Here is a 16,161-nt window from a genome sequence, read left to right as displayed (position 1 = left end):
CCTTTTGTTTCCTCTATTACAGGTCCTTTTATAAGTTATAAATAACTGCTTGGAAATAAATCACTTAAGTGTACATATAAAGCTAACAAGAATTACAAAACTGAATGCACTAAAAGAGGAGCTAAAAGTGCCAATTTTACTTCGTTTTCCAGCTGATAGGAGAAAGGTATAGATAACATAGTTTCTAAGGTGCTAACACAATAACGTTAAGAAACAGCAAAGGAATACAATGAAGGTGGATGCTTCACATTGGGAGGGAAGCAAAGCTGGAAGAATTACAAACTGTCCTCGCAGTGGATGAGGAAGGAGGCAAGCAAATGTCACAGCACCGTCTCCAGGTGATCCCACGCAGGTGAGCCTATCACAGTTGAAGTGTCACACACACACCTGCTGGCATTCATCAGAGCACACCCAGGAAAAGGTGCTCTAGGAACAGGAGAGGGGTCAGTGGAGGGACGAAGCCCTGGTTCTCATTCCAATTTATCACTTTGGGTTTTTTTTAATGCACTGTAAATATAGTGTATACATATATAGTATATGATATATATGTGTTACATATCCTAATTTGTTTTACTGTATATGATGGCAGGTCACCTGGTCAACCATGATGTTAGAAATGTTTACTGCGATACATGTGAGGTGCTTTCTCCCTGACCAGAGTTTTTCTGGACAGAAAAGACAGATTTGGGTTCAAGTTGCTAGGAACATAGACTTTGGACAGCTGTGAAACTGCCTACCTGTGTGGCCCTGTATTCTCTCACTGATTTTTGCTCCAAGGAGGTCCCAAACAAGCAGCTCACCAGACTGACTTCCAGATAAGACGGAATTTCCATCCCAGATAAAGCACCTGCAAGAATGATTTGGAAATCATTTCATCCTAACAAAGGAAGAGCCATGCTGTGCTGTGAGAGAAGCCCAAGTGCAATGATCATGAACCTGTCTAAGCATCTTTTGGTGCCATACCTCTGGGGTTCATCTGACGTGATGGAGGAGATGAGCATCCCTGTCTGCACGTCAATCACATTTAGACAGCCGTCTGCTCCTGCGCTGAGGATGTGGCGGCTATCTGCAACACAGGGCGAGACAGGCAGCTTCATGGCACGCTGCCAGTTATTCTGAGATGGCACATGCAAGTCCAGTGGCCACACTCCACTTTCTGTGAGCTCCTTGGATTTAAGCAGGGACTGTGCTGTCACTGAGACACAATTCTAAGACACTGAGATGATGCTTAAGGATGAGTTCATTTACCTCTTAGTTAACTTCTTGAATGAGTTGAACAATCAAACAATATCCATCTTGCTGTTCTAAGTAGGTCCATGCACGGACTACCAGATTCTGAAGAACCTTTCTATTGTATCTTGGCATAATGCAGTGTCAGCTATAGCCAAAATCCTTTTATCAGCAAATAATGTTTATTTCAAAATATGAACTCAAAATTTCAATTTATCTACTATCTTCATCACAAAGGATAATAGCAGGCCGGTGTTGTAACACGGCGATTAAACTCACTGCCTGCACTGCCAGTGTCCTGTACAGGTGCTGATCTGAGTCTTGGCTGCTCTGCTACCGACAGCTCCCTACGTGCCTGGGAAACCAGAAGATGGTCCAAACACTTGGTCCCTGTGAACTGCTCTCTCACTTCTTTTCTTTTTCCCTCCATCTTTGCCTTTGAAATAAATAATTTTTTTTTAAAAAGGGTTGTGTATCGCTTCTCGGCCTTTTGGCTAAGATCAAGGGATAAAAAGGGATATGCCTACCTGGGCTAAAAGCCGCATCACACACGGTCCCCGAATGGCATGGAATCTGGTGCAATATGGTGGCCGTACTGAGATCCCAAATAGTCACTGTGCCGTCTTTCGTGCCTGAAACCAGCAGTGTGTTTGCAGTGTTTAAGCTGATTGTATCTACCTAAGGAAGAAAAGAGAGAGAATCGTTCCATGTAGGTTTGCAGTGACCAGCTGTGTTCCCCTGGGCTGACTGAAATATGCAATTGGAGTAGTGTGGAATAAATTACCATGCAGCATGCTGATGTAGCTAGTGCTGACATATTTCAACATTCTGTTGATGAACATTTCTTTCACCATAAAGTAACATTTTCCATAACTTTGTGGTTACAAACAGGAATGAAAATGCAAGGGCAAACACAATATTTCAAACCAATCTTAAAAAGTGGATTGTCTCAGAAAGATAACTGATGAACAGATTGGAGTTTGTATCCAAACTGCCCACAGCACAGCGGGACCTCACGGACCAGGGAATTCCATAAGGTCAAACTCACACACAACCTCCGTTAATTTTAAACTAGAACTCACATTATGGGAATGGAGCCCTGTGTACCACACAGCCTGGTGGTGTGACCCAGTGAGCAGAATAAATGAGAGCTAAGTGCTGCCTTGGCCAGCATGGCATGTGTTTTTAGCCATCTCTGTCACTGTCCTCAACTATAGGAATGGTGGCTTCCTGAGGGAAGATCCCTTGCACTTTCTGCGTCCATTATGTTGCCCTGAAGAGTTCGAGGATACCCAAAAGTTCAGTGCCATGCTAAGAAACTGATAGTTGGGAAATTATTTGGATCACATAATTTTCAAGAAATGTGCAAAGAGGCAAACTAGGGAAATAAAAGGTAAGTAGACTTGGAAACCTAAAGAGCCACACCAAAGAAAAGAACTGAAGTTTGAACTACATTCTCCAGTAAGCAAAACAATATAAAGATAATACCAAAAACCACCTCCTCCCTCCCACCAAAGTTTTGCTGGTACTTACGCCAACATCGTGTTCCAGCTCAGCCAGCAAGTCAAACTGGTGCTTTTTGGTGCCTGGCATCTCTGCAGGAACACCAGACCACACCTAGAATAGAAAGCACTGTTACCTGTTTCAGATGAAATCATTTTTTATGCATTCAGAAAAAACTGTCTTGACCAGCTTTCACTGGACAGATGTGCCAGTGGAGCTAATCTGCCAGTGCTGCCGCGCCTCCGGCCCAACCCCTGCTTCCATCCCCAGCTTGCGAAGAGTCACGGTGTCCGTGTCCACTTCCACTCCTTGTACCTGCTGCACCTGCTGCTCTGATGACATGACTTAACTATCGTACGAACTGAAGAAATGAGTGTGGGAGCCTTGTGGTGCCTTGTGCTTTGAGAATACTCAAAGGGAAGTCACGGAAAAAAATGTACTAACATTAACCATCCACAAGTAATTTATCTCAGAGAATGAAGGGAAAAAAATTGAAGAACTCCAAAAGGAATTCTATTTCTTTTCCATTCTTGCTTTCTTTTTAAAAGTGTTTGTTGGAAACAGGATGATGAATACTAACGAGCTTTATATATATATATATATATATAAACATATATATATATATTCACAGTGCAGAAATTGTGATCTTATACTTAAATGCACCCATTTTGGTAAAACATACGTAATATTTTCTTTTTAAAAAAGAGGTAATAGTATTCAACATCTTTATATGCCATACCCTTTGTGCAACAGTGAAGTGACAACACATTAACAGGCAGTTGTACAGCTGATAATGTTTGTACATTCAAACATCTTAAGTTAAAAATGATAAAGAAACCTTTACTGTAGAGTCCCACGATGCAGAATATAGTCTGTTGTCCTGCCAGCAGATCTTACTAACAGCATCATCATGCCCCATTAATGTGTCTTGGCATCTTCCAAATGCTATGGAATAAAAATAGCTAAAAGATAATGAGAAGCATTAGAACAGTATTCCAGCTTGATGACACGAGACACTTAAATGCACATTCAAGGAATATAATATGGTTATGGTTTAATTCTGCACTTACTAAAGCCAACAAGAATCACAAATGGCTTGGTTGTATTTAATTATGGCAAATGTTTTCCATTTTAAAAAAGGACTCCAGTTGGAGAAGCTACCAGATTCCAATAAACATCTAAGCACCTCAACAACACCTTCACCTTTATTCCCTTCAGAATATTTGCTTTCTTCAAACAATGACACAGGATCTGGCCCAGGGAAGACCCTGTTCCTCTGTCTTACACCCACCCAGGCAGCGCCTCTGCACGTGGCCAGACAAAGGAACATGCACCGGTACGTACATGTTATTATCCCAAGAAGAACTTATGACAGTGGCATCTCCTGGTAAAAGCAAGCAAGACGACAAAGCCTGAAATGCAAACGATCCAACATGTATAATTAACAATAACCACTAAGTCCCTACCAGGGCAAAGCTATCTTTTACGTCCAAGCCCCTCAAATCAAAGATCAAACGCTTGTTGCGATAGCCCTCTTCGTGTTTGCACAGATTTTCTCAAATGGCTAATTCCTGATGCAGGGAGAAACGGCCAGGTGTGCCACCACACCTGGCCACTCCTGATGACGCCCAGGCTGCGGTGGCTTCCCTGTGCTGGGCCAGAGGCACCTGCCTTGGTGGCCAGGGAAGTACCCTCAACAACCACAACTGGATTACAGAAGTAAGAGGATAAGGCAAACTTCCAAAATGCTTTAGGAAACGTCAAAAGTGTTCAAGGAAACCTAGTTTTAAAAATAAGCTAAATGTGTTCATTTAGACAATTTTTCTTTTCAACATTAGGTGTCTTCCTACAAACTCAAACAAGTAAAGATATCGAAGTGGCCCATTAACACAGGATTTGACAGTTAAAAGAAAAAGGAAATACTTTCTACTGGGTAGTTCAAGTGCATTTAAGACCAAAAATGAAACCATAATAGTTTAAATTCTTTTTCAATAAAAAAAATTTAAACTGAACTTATTAGTGCTCTAATTAAGGCATTCTGTTGCTACTTCAGAATAAATTTAATTATTTTGAGACATAATAATAAAAGGATTATTATGTCTCACAAAACTGCATGAATTTCTCTACAACACTAATTAAATGAACTCACCATATTTGAAAATGATATACTTCTTTGTAACATTTTAGATTCTTTAGAAAACATTTTCAGGGTAGAATCTGATTAAATAAGAAAACAGACATTAGAAAGATTTCCTAGATATTACAGACATATAAGAACAGCTGCTCTTCTTGTTCCTGTAATCTAACAGGCAGGAAAATTCTAGAGAGAGGAACTGGATAATCTGAGGCCTTATCTGATAGCAAGACCGTATCATCCACAACTCAGTGACAAGGAAATTCATGTAAAACCCAGCAGAGACAGGGCCTACTGTAGCACACGAAAGAACTGAGGCAGAGATAGTTCACATCAGGTAAAACTTAACGAAGAGGAAAATAACTATTTTAACTTTAAAGAAGACCTTGACAACATTAAGATTTTCTTTTTTTTTTTTTTTAACATAATGAATGAACAGAAGCTTTGAAGTTCTTCATAGCAGTCCCTCAACAGACAACACTCATGGGGCAGGTGGGTGACGTTAGGCCAGCTTGTGATGCCTGCATTCCATACCGGAGTGCCAGTGCAGTGCTGACAGCTCAGCTGCGGGTGCAACTCCTTGCCAACATGACGGGGGCAACGGAGAATGTCTTAAGAACTTGGGTCTCTGCTACCCACGTGGGAGACTCAGCCGGAGTTCCTGGCTCCTGGCTCGGGACTGACTCAATCCCAGCTTTTGCAGACATTTGGAAGTTGTCAGGCTGTCTGCTTCAAATAAATAAACCTTCAAACAACAGCATCAAAAATTACAGTAAGATTTATTAATACAGATTCTAGGCTCCGTGAAGTATGCACACTTAAACAAGTGTATGTCTGAGGAAGAAATGTCACTTTGGGGTGACCAATGGGTCAGATACACATAGGACAAACTGGGAAAATCTAAGAAGAAACAAAAAAACTTAATTTTTTAGCATTCTTGCTTGGTTAAATCCACACAGAGATAAAATAATGCTTTGAATGCCTGTGACATTGGACACCTCATAAAACTTGGGGCTCACCAGGTCATGGTGGCACAAGGTGTACAGGAATCCCACAGACAATGCCAGACAAATTCAAGTACAAACACAGGCTCTGCTGTTGTTGCCTGGTGCTACAAGGCTGGCCGATGTGCTGGCAGAGCCTGGCTTCCTTCCACCAGAATATCCATTCGAGTTACCCTGATGAACTCCAGTGGCTCCTAGTGGGGAACTCCCAGTTGGTCCACCTGTAAGACTTATTGCCTCTGCTTTGTGAAAATTCTGTTCTAAAAATCTGAGATAGTATTTGGCAGCCAAAAAAATGAAATGCCTCCGGTATCAAACAATGACATTGGGTGGTAATTCTACTCTCAAACCGGTAACTCTGATGCAGCTCAAGTGTGCAGTTAGATAAGACCTTTAGGTTAATGCCTCCAGAACGTAGCCAGCGGGGATAAAAACTTAGAATGGGCAGCCTAACTAAATGCAGTGATTAACTTTGTGAAAACTGGCTACTTTATCATTGAAGCTGAAGAGCTAAGCCACCACCCTTCTCACCCTACACCTTTCAGAGCGTCAGGACAGGGGCTCTGAACCTAACAGGGACAAAACAAACATTAATTAGCCTTATATCATATTATAGAGTTCTAGGAAAAGCAATAGTGTATACAGCAAGGGCTTATTTTTGTTTAAGATCAAGATATCCAATTTTTTAAGACTTATTTATTTGAAAAAGCAGAGTTCCAGAGAGGGAGGAGGTGACAGAAAGTGAATGATAACTTGCATTTGCTGATTCATCATTGGAAAAGCCATGACAGCCAGGATGGACCTGGCTAAAGCCAGGAGCCTAGAATTCTATCAGGATCTGCCACATGGGTTGCAAGGGGTCATCATCCACTGCCTTCCCAGACACATAAACAGCGAGGCAAATTAGAAGTGGAGTAGCTGGGGCTCAACTGGCACTCCAACATGGGATGAGGGTGTTGTAACTGTCAGTTTAACCTGTTATGTCACAATTCCTGCCCCAAGACAGCCAAATTCCAATGTATCAACTAAAATATAGTTACAAGTCCTTATCAGCTCGGCACTGCACTGCAGGGATTATTACAGTTTTGCTAAAACATAACCATATTAATAATATCTGAATTCAATTCTGAGATGACTACAATGAAAAAATTGCCCCTAAAATGTATATTAAATGGTATTAAATGTATATAAATAAACTGCTCTGAATTTACCTTGCCTGGAAGCAGTGCTTGCAAGTACAACCCTTGATCTGAGTAACGAAGCCTGGATTTTGGGGCTAGCACCATGGCATAATATCTTAAGACTGCCTGCAGCACAGGCACCCAGCTTGGGTGCCAGTTCAAGTCCTGGCAGCTCCATTTCCAACTCAGTACCTGCTAATGGACTGGGAAAGCAGTGGAGGATGGTCTGAGTGCTTAGGCTCCAGCATCCACACGTGAGAGCTGGAGGAAGTGCCAGGATGCAAGCTACCGTGGTTACTAGGGCAATGAACCAGTAGATGAAAATATCTCTGTCTCTCCTCTGTTATTCTCTCTCAAAAATCTTTAAGAAAAAAAAAAAGCAGTCTAGATCTTTTGTTAGCAGTTAAACCACTTTCTAGGCAGGAAACAGGAAACCATACCTTGTGATGTTGTGAAGACTGAAGCCCCATTGAGAGTGACTGCTATCCCAGTGACTGCCCTGTTAAACAAAGATTCATAAATTACCATCAACCTTAGAACACCTGCCCCATTCCCAAGTTTTCTTAATGATTTTCTTCACAATTTGTCTGCTGGGTCTGTACCTGCACACCCCACCAAATGACCAACTGGTCACCTCCAATTCTGCTAAGTCCCTCGTGGACAGAGCAGCTCTGAGTCCTTTGTGGACAGAGCAGCTCTGAGTCCCTTGTGGACAGAGCAGATCCTGTTCTTGGTCTGCTGAGCCATCACAGTCAGGACTTAGCTTTTCCTGACAATTGTAAAATGTTCTTCTTTGAGCCCGTCTTCTTTAGCCATCATCAAACTGCCTGGAACTCTTCTTTATGTGGCTTTACTTGCCTCACTGCTCGCTCTAACTCATCTCACATCTCACACCTGCTCAGTGATGAAACAGCCATCTGGCTCTAGAATGCCCTCCTAAAGCAGATAACATGGCTCATTCAACATTACGTGTGTAAAGACTAAAGACCTATTCATGCCTTCATTTTACTGTCTCTTTCCATTTGCCATTGAGAAAAACTAAAGAAAGGCACTAATAAGTGACTAGTGCAATGGCTCTCTTGGCTGATCCTCTACTTGCAAGTGCCAGCATTCCATGTGGACACTGTTTGTGACCAAGCTATTCTGCTTTTCATCCAGCTCCCTGCTTGTGGGCTGGGAAAGCAATAAAGATGGTTCAAACCTTGGGACCCTGAACCCACTCTGGAGACATGGAAGAGGCTCCTGGCTCCTGGCTTCAGATCAGATCAATTCAGTTCTGGTCATTGCAATCATTTGGGAAGTAAAACAGCTGATGGAAGATACTTCTCTCTGTCTCTCCTCTCTGTAAATCTTTCCAAAAAAATCAAACAAATTTTCAATTAAGAAAGAAATAAAGAAACAAAGAAAGCAAGCAAAAAAGATAGGAAGAAAGAAAGGAAGGCAGGAAGGAAAAAAGGAAAGAAAGGCAGCCAGGCCCCCCAAAATGAGGTGAGCCTAGTTGTTTCTGCGTAGGAGGCTGTACCCCGAGTTGGAGACAGCCATGTCCTAATTCAGGCACAACCAGAGGCACACGTACTCTCAAAACTGCTAACAGGAGTCACAGCAGGGAGCAGGCAGCAGTCTGATTTCCAGGCCTGCACTTTCTTCCTCTTCCAGATTGCACTGGGCATGATGCACGCTGCTCAGGCCTTTCCATAAGAATACACAAACATCCTCAGCGGCAGCGGGCAGGGGCATTCCCATCCCCTGAGGACTGGCAGCAAGCCTCATTCCTTTAAAGAACTGTTTTAGAAATTCACTTGTACTTTACAACGTTCTCCACACCTACCTGCGTGTTCCTATGTATTCCATGGTTGCCACCATTTTTCAAAGCTATGCATTTCAAAGCATGTGTTACATCACAGAAAGAAAACTCATCACCTGAGAAGGATGTGTGAGGACTCTCCCAAGGCTTCACACCATCAGGGTCTGAGAGGTGTAAAACCACCTGTCCCCAGCAGATTCCCAGTGGCATTCCAGAGCGAGTTTCCACACATCATTCCGTGATCAACTTGCCTTTGTTACACAGTCTCAGAGGCAGAACTCTGCAGATGTTGTGGGTGGTTAAAAAGCAATGAAGTCAACCCAGAAACCTATCTCCTCATAGACTCAGTTTAGAAGTATTCAATCCCATGCAAGACCACCTGGTTGCTGGGAAGCACAGAGACACTTACTCCTTGTGCAGTTTGTGCTGCTCCTGCAACTGTAGTTTGGCAATGTTACTCCAGGCCAGTGTCTTGCTTTCTTCGGTCAAGTCTTCAAAAGATTCTTCACCTGGAGACACTATATTAGATCAGTGAGCCAACTAAATTGCTAACACAACCATGTCAGATAACAGTCTACTAAAGAAACCCAAACAAACAAAACAGACAAGGAAAAAAAAAAAGCCCCACTAAAATCTGACTGCTTTGAATTTTGCTTGTTGGTCAGCTCCATGTCAGTTAAGGGAAAAAATAGTTCAGTGGACCAGGCATGGTAACCTAGTGGCTAAAGTTCTTGCCTTGCATGCGCCAGCATCCCATATGGGCACTGGTTCACATCCCAGCATCCCCATTTCCTTCCAGCTCCCTGCTTGTGGCCTGGGAAAGCAGTCAAGGATGGCCCAAAGCCTTGGGACCCTACAGCGTGTGGGAGACCCAGAAGAGGCTCCTGGCTCCTGGCTTCGGATCAGCTCAGCTCTGGCCATTATGGCCACTTGGGAAGTGAACCAACAGGTGGAAGATCTTTCTCTGTCTCTCCTTCTCTCTACAAATCTGACTTTCCAATAAAAAATAAATCTATAAATCTTAAAAAGGAAATCACCCCTTGTTAGATTTTAAAAAAAAATAGTGCACAGAAAGCATTAAAACTATCTTTGTATACTGCAGTCTTTGTATGTTTTTATCAATGTTTGCAGTTTTCATGTGGCTGCTAACCTCCAAATGTCAGGAAATGTGAGACGACCTAACCATTTCCTGGTCAGAAATGTTTGTAAAACCCAGTAGTTTTGATTTTGTGGTGGAGAAGATAGAGACGAAATCAATTACTCCAAGTGTTTCTGCACAGGATAAGCTAGCTAATTCTTTTGCTGTGGCTTTAAGGACAAATCACCCTTTGTGAACAATCACATGAGAGTGGTTAGGCCTGGTGACTAAGCAGAGCAGGGGCTGAAACTACATCACAAGATGATCCCGTGAATGCAGCACATTTCTCTCAAAGCAGCACTCCTGGCGGCCCTGGGCCACGGAGCTTCAGGCAGCCACTCACGCACGCTTGACAGGGTGCTCAGCTTCGTTTGCCTAACAAGCTAGATGTGCTTGGCACCAGCACCGGCAGCAGAACTAGAGGCAAGAGGGAATTAAGTAACTTTGTTCCCAAGGTTCCAGAGTCCCACACTTGCATGAGGCTGTGGGTGGAAGCTGTTTTATGTGAAATGTAAAACGTGGCTCACTGCATGGAGCTGTGTGTTATCTGCCTCCCTTCTGAGTGCCAGATGCAAGAACTGGGCCAAACCCATTGTAGTACTTTATATATGTTTGTGAGAGCACATACACTTGTTCTCCAAATGCTTGTCAAGAGTTGCATACAAAAACACAGTGATTTGAATTAACCTAGACTTGAATGCAGAGGTAGAGGAAGTCAGTGGTGGAAGAGAAAGGTGGGCAGTGATGGTTAATGCAATCACAGCCGGGACTTGACGCAAGAAAACATGGACATCACTCACACACACACACCCCACAGGAAAGCAAGGTAACACACACATACACTCACACACCACAGGAAAGCAAGGGAACACACACACACCCCACAGGAAAGCAAGGGAACACACACATACACACACACACCACAGGAAAGCAAGTGAACACACACACACTCCACAGGAAAGCAAGGGAATACACACACACTCTCTTTCAAGTTTTATCCATTTTAAGGTACCAGAAAATATAAGCAATTTGACTTCCTTTAAATTGATTAAGCAAAAACGCCTGTGTTTGTTTAGGGGAGAAGAGCAGTGAAGCAGTAAAATCCAAGCACGCCTTAGCAGCACAACAGCACTCGCGCTTCCTTGTTTTCAGAAACCTCATCATGGCAACAGAGAAGCATGCAGTGCCCGCAAGCATTCTCCCTGCCCGACTCACCCAGGGAATCTGCTGCAGCAGCACTGTAACTGGAGGTCTGAGACAAACTTTTAAACTTCGGCGTGATCCTTCGAGGGTGGGGTGTCACAAACAGTTGCTTTGGTGTCTGTCCAAATTCCAAGATTTGGGTGAGCATGGCCACTTTCTCATCAGGATCCTCAATGCTTTGGGATGAAATAAATAGCATGTGGTGAGTCACCACGAAGCACACGTTCAAATAACGCCAATCAACAAGAGAGGTGAGCTCTAACGCTAACAGTGACGAGGGGCCAGCAGCTACTGCTGATGTCTTACATACTCAAATCTCTGAGGCTCACTCCGTAGCTAACATGACAAGAAAAGCAAGACACAACATATTTTAAAAGTGCCGTATCTTAACGTTCTGACATAACTACAACGATGATTCAGATAGAGATGTATTTCATAATTCAAGTTCAAAATGTGTTGTAAATGTGAAAGTACCTGTTTAGGTTGACACCTCCTTCATAGGTCAGAGGATGAAACACTGAAAGAGACATAGTAAGGCACTGTTGAAAGATGTGCTATTTAGTTAAACGCTCCGCTGAGAATTGAAATAACTCAACCAAAAACTTACAACTGGGTTCAAAGTAATGAATTTTCCCTTTGCAAAGCAGACCAATATACAACTTGAATGATTTTCAACTTGAATTATGATATTTTGATGAACAGAAATCTAACTGGCAGGTTCTATAGCCCAGTCCTGAGTGCAGTTCTCAGCCAGCATTAATAAGCCACAGCACTACTCTGACTGTTCTAGCAGTGAGAAGTCAGGTCTGACTTCCCAGCTCGAGCTCCTGGACACCGACACTGTGCCTCAGCGCTGAGCTGAAGATGAGTTATGCTCCTGCTGTTCTTCTGTTCACCTAGAAACTCTGGAGCCCTTTACAAGAATTCACATCACTATCCATCATATTTAGACTGAGTTTTAACTGAAAGGATTGAATAACATGGAGGATGCAGTTAGCCTTCCATAACCAAGTGACTGCCCTGTGGAACCAACTGAAGGGGAAAAAAACACAAACCATTGCTCTTCAAGCAAGAGACCCAAGTCACTACCTGGCCTTACAGCGCACTGGGCATTATAAGGAACTGAATGCTGATTTGAAGTATATGGGAGGAGTAGTGAGGGGTGATAAGCAAACACTGCGCCATTTCCATAAGGGACTTGAGCCTAAGTGGACTTTTCCATCTCTGTGTGTCCTGGAACCAATTCCCAGGGAGTCCAAGTAATGGTACCTAGGCTAAAATGAGAAGACATCAGAAAAAGAGCTCTTAGGACCTTGGAAATGTTGGTGTTGTTCAGACAACGCTCCTTCTTCCTCAGTTACTGACGTGACATACCATTATGGGCTTCAACAGCATCACTCCCCTTCTGCTTGTAGCCAAATATGAGATCAATCCACTCGTGGAGGTGCTCAGACACGTAACTGCTCTCCAGTGCATCTTTGCTCTTCTGCAGAAAGTCCTCAGGACCTAGCAGGTTAGACTCGATTAAAACATCACATAGTCTCCATTGCATTTGCTCCCATTTGTTAACCCACATACACATAAAAATTCTAGTATAGACTGGAGGCGTAGATACTTCTCAATGAGGCTGTGTGTGTGTGTGTGTGTGTGTGTGAAATACAAGCTTTTTAGAGAAAAAAAAGGTAAGAATAATTCTCACATTCAGGTATCCAAAATACACATTTCAGTTTTGCAACAGGATTCTCATTTACACAGAGAATTATATTATTAACACATAAGCAATAAATTAACAAAATGGAAACAGCACTTCCTGTACAATACCTTCACAGTGGTACTCACTTGTGGCCCAAGGGGGAAGTTTCACATCATCAACCAACTGTCCTCCTTGCCTCTTGCCCAAATCTAACTTCAAGCTATTGACTAAAAAGCTGACATCATCACCATAGAATTCTGGAATCAACTGAAAGTTGAAGAGGGGGAAAATAGCAACAAATGTTTAAAGCAGAAGCTGTAAGGCAAGGATATCATAAGCCTCATTCATTCACTCATTTCTTACCTCTTTAAAATCTGTTGCACCATCCAAACAGTTTTTCCAAGTTTCTGCAATACTAGGTTAAAAAAAAAAAAACAGTCGTATGTAAGTCTGAGTTATGAAACATTTGTCAGCAATGTATCCTATGCACTCGTCTGCTTTTCTGTCCTCTGGCCACATTCCCTCAGTGTTCATATTCATTCATCGTTCTCTCAACATCCAGTTGAGGATGCCCCTTTAGCAGAAAACAAAAATCAAGCCTGAGGAATTCACGTAATTTCTCTGAAATAACAGAGTGAATATGGAATGTGTGTCTCCACCATCAGCCACCACATCCCCACAGTCTAGTCTGATAGACAAAAGGAGGCATGAACCTAAATACTAGAAAATCTGTTATTATCAGTTCATTTCATAAGAAATTGTAAACAGATGCATGTAGAGCCCATAAAAAGATTAGAAAGACAGACCCCAAATGAACAATTATTAGTAGAATGGTGGAATCCCAAATGAACATTCTTTTTTTTATGCTTCTGACTTTTTTGGTAAGAAAATGTCTAATATTAAATAAAATTACTTGAAATAAATTATAGCATATGTAAGAATATAGTAAAACAGTTTTTAAAAAAATGTCAGTTTCAAATAATGTCAAACTCTATGGAAAATACGACATGTAATGTTTAGGCTATGAAAAGCAGAGCAAAAATTTTACTTAAAATACACTTTCACATTTATACACATGTATAAGACATGTCTAGAAAAATCCTGAAGAATTTTTTTGTTTATATCTAATTTTTTGAGGCATATTGTTTACACAGAATCAGACAGGGTTAAAAATAGCGAGGCATTCTATCAAACCTGTTGAACATTCTATCCGCATTATCAAATCTTCCATTCTGTAGGCACAGCATATACTCTGGGGCTAGAGGCAAAAGAAATCATAGTTAAAAGGGATCACAGCAACATGTCAGAATCCATGTGGAGTTAAGTGTTAAGTAAGGTAACAATCAAGAGCTTACCAATCCTAACAAGATAAAAGAGCACGTAACTTGGGGAGGAGTAATGACTTCCATACATGAACTTTGGCCCAGGCATTTCTTGGTATCGTGTCTACAACAAAGGGTGGAGAAAACCATACTGACTGTTGGTGATAAAATAAGACATGCCTCAAGCAATAACCCAAAAGAAATCACGGCACAGATACCCTACAGTTTTTAATTGCTCTCTTTGATTAAAAAAAAAGAAGAAGAAGAAGAAAAGAGGGAAGGAAAATCCGTGGCTAAACGACAATACCATGGAAAGCATTTTGGGTTCCTGGTTTAGTAACCTACTTTGGCAAACCTGTTGGGACCGGATTCAACAGAACTGATTTTACGCATCCCTGCAGCTTACCACTGAGCACTTTGGTGAACATAATTCTATGAACAGGTGAAACACATCTCCTTTTCCCAAACTATTGACAAAAGAAGCAACTGTGTGTGAGCAATTGAAGTCACAGTGGAGAAAACAGTAGGAAAAACTACTGCCAGGCTGCTTGGTGAGTTCTCTCCCCTAAGCTTCAGGGCAGCACGTTCTGATCCCTTTCCACCCACACAAACCGTGGCTCTGTTGGAATAAGAAAACCACGGAGCTGTAAGACACACACCAGCAGCCTCTCCAGCCGCTCCTTGTTGAGCGCCCCCACTGGCTTGCTCAGGTCTCGGAAGGTTCCTGGATTCGACAAGTCTGTAAGTTAAAAAATATATATACATAATTTCAGTTTCTGGTCACGTGCATTATCTGCCTGAGCTGATTCAAACATATACACGTACTGATATAGTTTTTAAAACTAAGATAAATCCAGAAAAATTATATACAAAGAAATGGTTAAAAATTTTGGAATTTCTTGCTGAGCATGCAATATCTCTAATAAAACAATGAGCTGAATATTTTAAAAAGACATTCAGATTTTTAAAAATGTTTCAAGTAAAATAACAAAAAGAACAACTTTCAGGAAGTCATTATTCTTCTACTAAGATGTATTTTCTAAGATTACAATATAGTGAATGCTATTATTCTGTGATATTAGCATAATTTGAGAACTGGGATCTGAATATTGCCAGAAACATAAATTCTGATATTCCTGAAAAGTCTGTTATCTGTTGAGGAATGAGTATCCAACTTGGTAAACTGTCACAAGAACTAATCATTCACCATAAGATTTTAAAATTTTGCACAATTTAATTAAGGAATGATCACATTTCTGTTAAAAATCATTTGAGAGAAAAAATATACTACAAAACAAAAATGGTTACTTTTCAATATTATAATTATGAATGGTTTTATGTCCTCCTTGGAATAAATAAAAAATAAATTATAATGACATTATCTATTTGTGTAACCATATTTTAAGTACAAATTTAAAATAAAACAGCAAAATTTTCAAAGTGAGAAACGAATATTTTAAAACATAATATTTACAGAAAACAAGGGATTGAAATTCTGCACATATTTCACCATGCATTTCTTCATGGCATTTGGAAATATACATAAATAAAGCACTTACACAATTTGCATAGCACCATCTAGCATGCTGGAGTGGAAACTGGCAATTATCATCACCAGAATTTACACAAATTTTAATACAGTTCCTATGGTTTATTTTCCTTTTGAAAACAGTGAAGATGACTACACTCAATTCTGCTGTCAGAATCCACGCTCGGACTTTACCTAAGTCTGAACTGCAGTAATCATTGATTATCCAGGGAAACACAGGATACTGGGAGAGGTCGTTGCAGCTCCGGTCGGCCAGGTTGTTGAGGTGAAGGAGGTACTGGTAGTTGGAGAGGTGTCCGCGCTGCCACTGCAGCATGTAGCTCTCGGCAGTGTGCTCAGCTACGTGGTGCTCTGCAGAAAGAGGGGCCTCGCTCAACCTGTTGAACTACAGCATTAGTCT

The 16,161-nt window shown here is 41.6% G+C and overlaps 1 protein-coding gene across 1 annotated transcript in view; it reads right to left on the bottom strand.

Moving 5' to 3' along the window:
- The window catches only part of NSMAF (neutral sphingomyelinase activation associated factor), a 64,283-nt gene that overhangs the window by 762 nt on the left and 47,360 nt on the right, over positions 1–16,161 (bottom strand). Inside the window, exons 13-30 of the mRNA XM_040972534.1 lie at positions 15,936–16,112; positions 14,872–14,951; positions 14,246–14,336; positions 14,085–14,148; positions 13,254–13,305; positions 13,037–13,157; positions 12,572–12,703; positions 11,672–11,714; positions 11,210–11,373; positions 9,266–9,365; positions 7,493–7,551; positions 4,883–4,950; positions 4,078–4,145; positions 3,572–3,695; positions 2,764–2,847; positions 1,758–1,908; positions 964–1,066; positions 738–847 (exon numbers count right to left, since the gene is read on the bottom strand). Coding sequence (XP_040828468.1) covers positions 738–847; positions 964–1,066; positions 1,758–1,908; positions 2,764–2,847; positions 3,572–3,695; positions 4,078–4,145; positions 4,883–4,950; positions 7,493–7,551; positions 9,266–9,365; positions 11,210–11,373; positions 11,672–11,714; positions 12,572–12,703; positions 13,037–13,157; positions 13,254–13,305; positions 14,085–14,148; positions 14,246–14,336; positions 14,872–14,951; positions 15,936–16,112 — 1,791 coding nt within the window. The remainder of the gene's footprint in view (positions 1–737; positions 848–963; positions 1,067–1,757; positions 1,909–2,763; positions 2,848–3,571; positions 3,696–4,077; positions 4,146–4,882; positions 4,951–7,492; positions 7,552–9,265; positions 9,366–11,209; positions 11,374–11,671; positions 11,715–12,571; positions 12,704–13,036; positions 13,158–13,253; positions 13,306–14,084; positions 14,149–14,245; positions 14,337–14,871; positions 14,952–15,935; positions 16,113–16,161) is intronic.

The sequence above is a fragment of the Ochotona curzoniae genome, unplaced genomic scaffold (assembly GCF_017591425.1).
Source record: "Ochotona curzoniae isolate NIBS_2020 unplaced genomic scaffold, NIBS_Ocur_1.0 contig_2318, whole genome shotgun sequence".
NCBI classification, from domain to species: domain Eukaryota; kingdom Metazoa; phylum Chordata; class Mammalia; order Lagomorpha; family Ochotonidae; genus Ochotona; species Ochotona curzoniae.
This window is presented reverse-complemented; position numbering and strand designations above follow the sequence as displayed.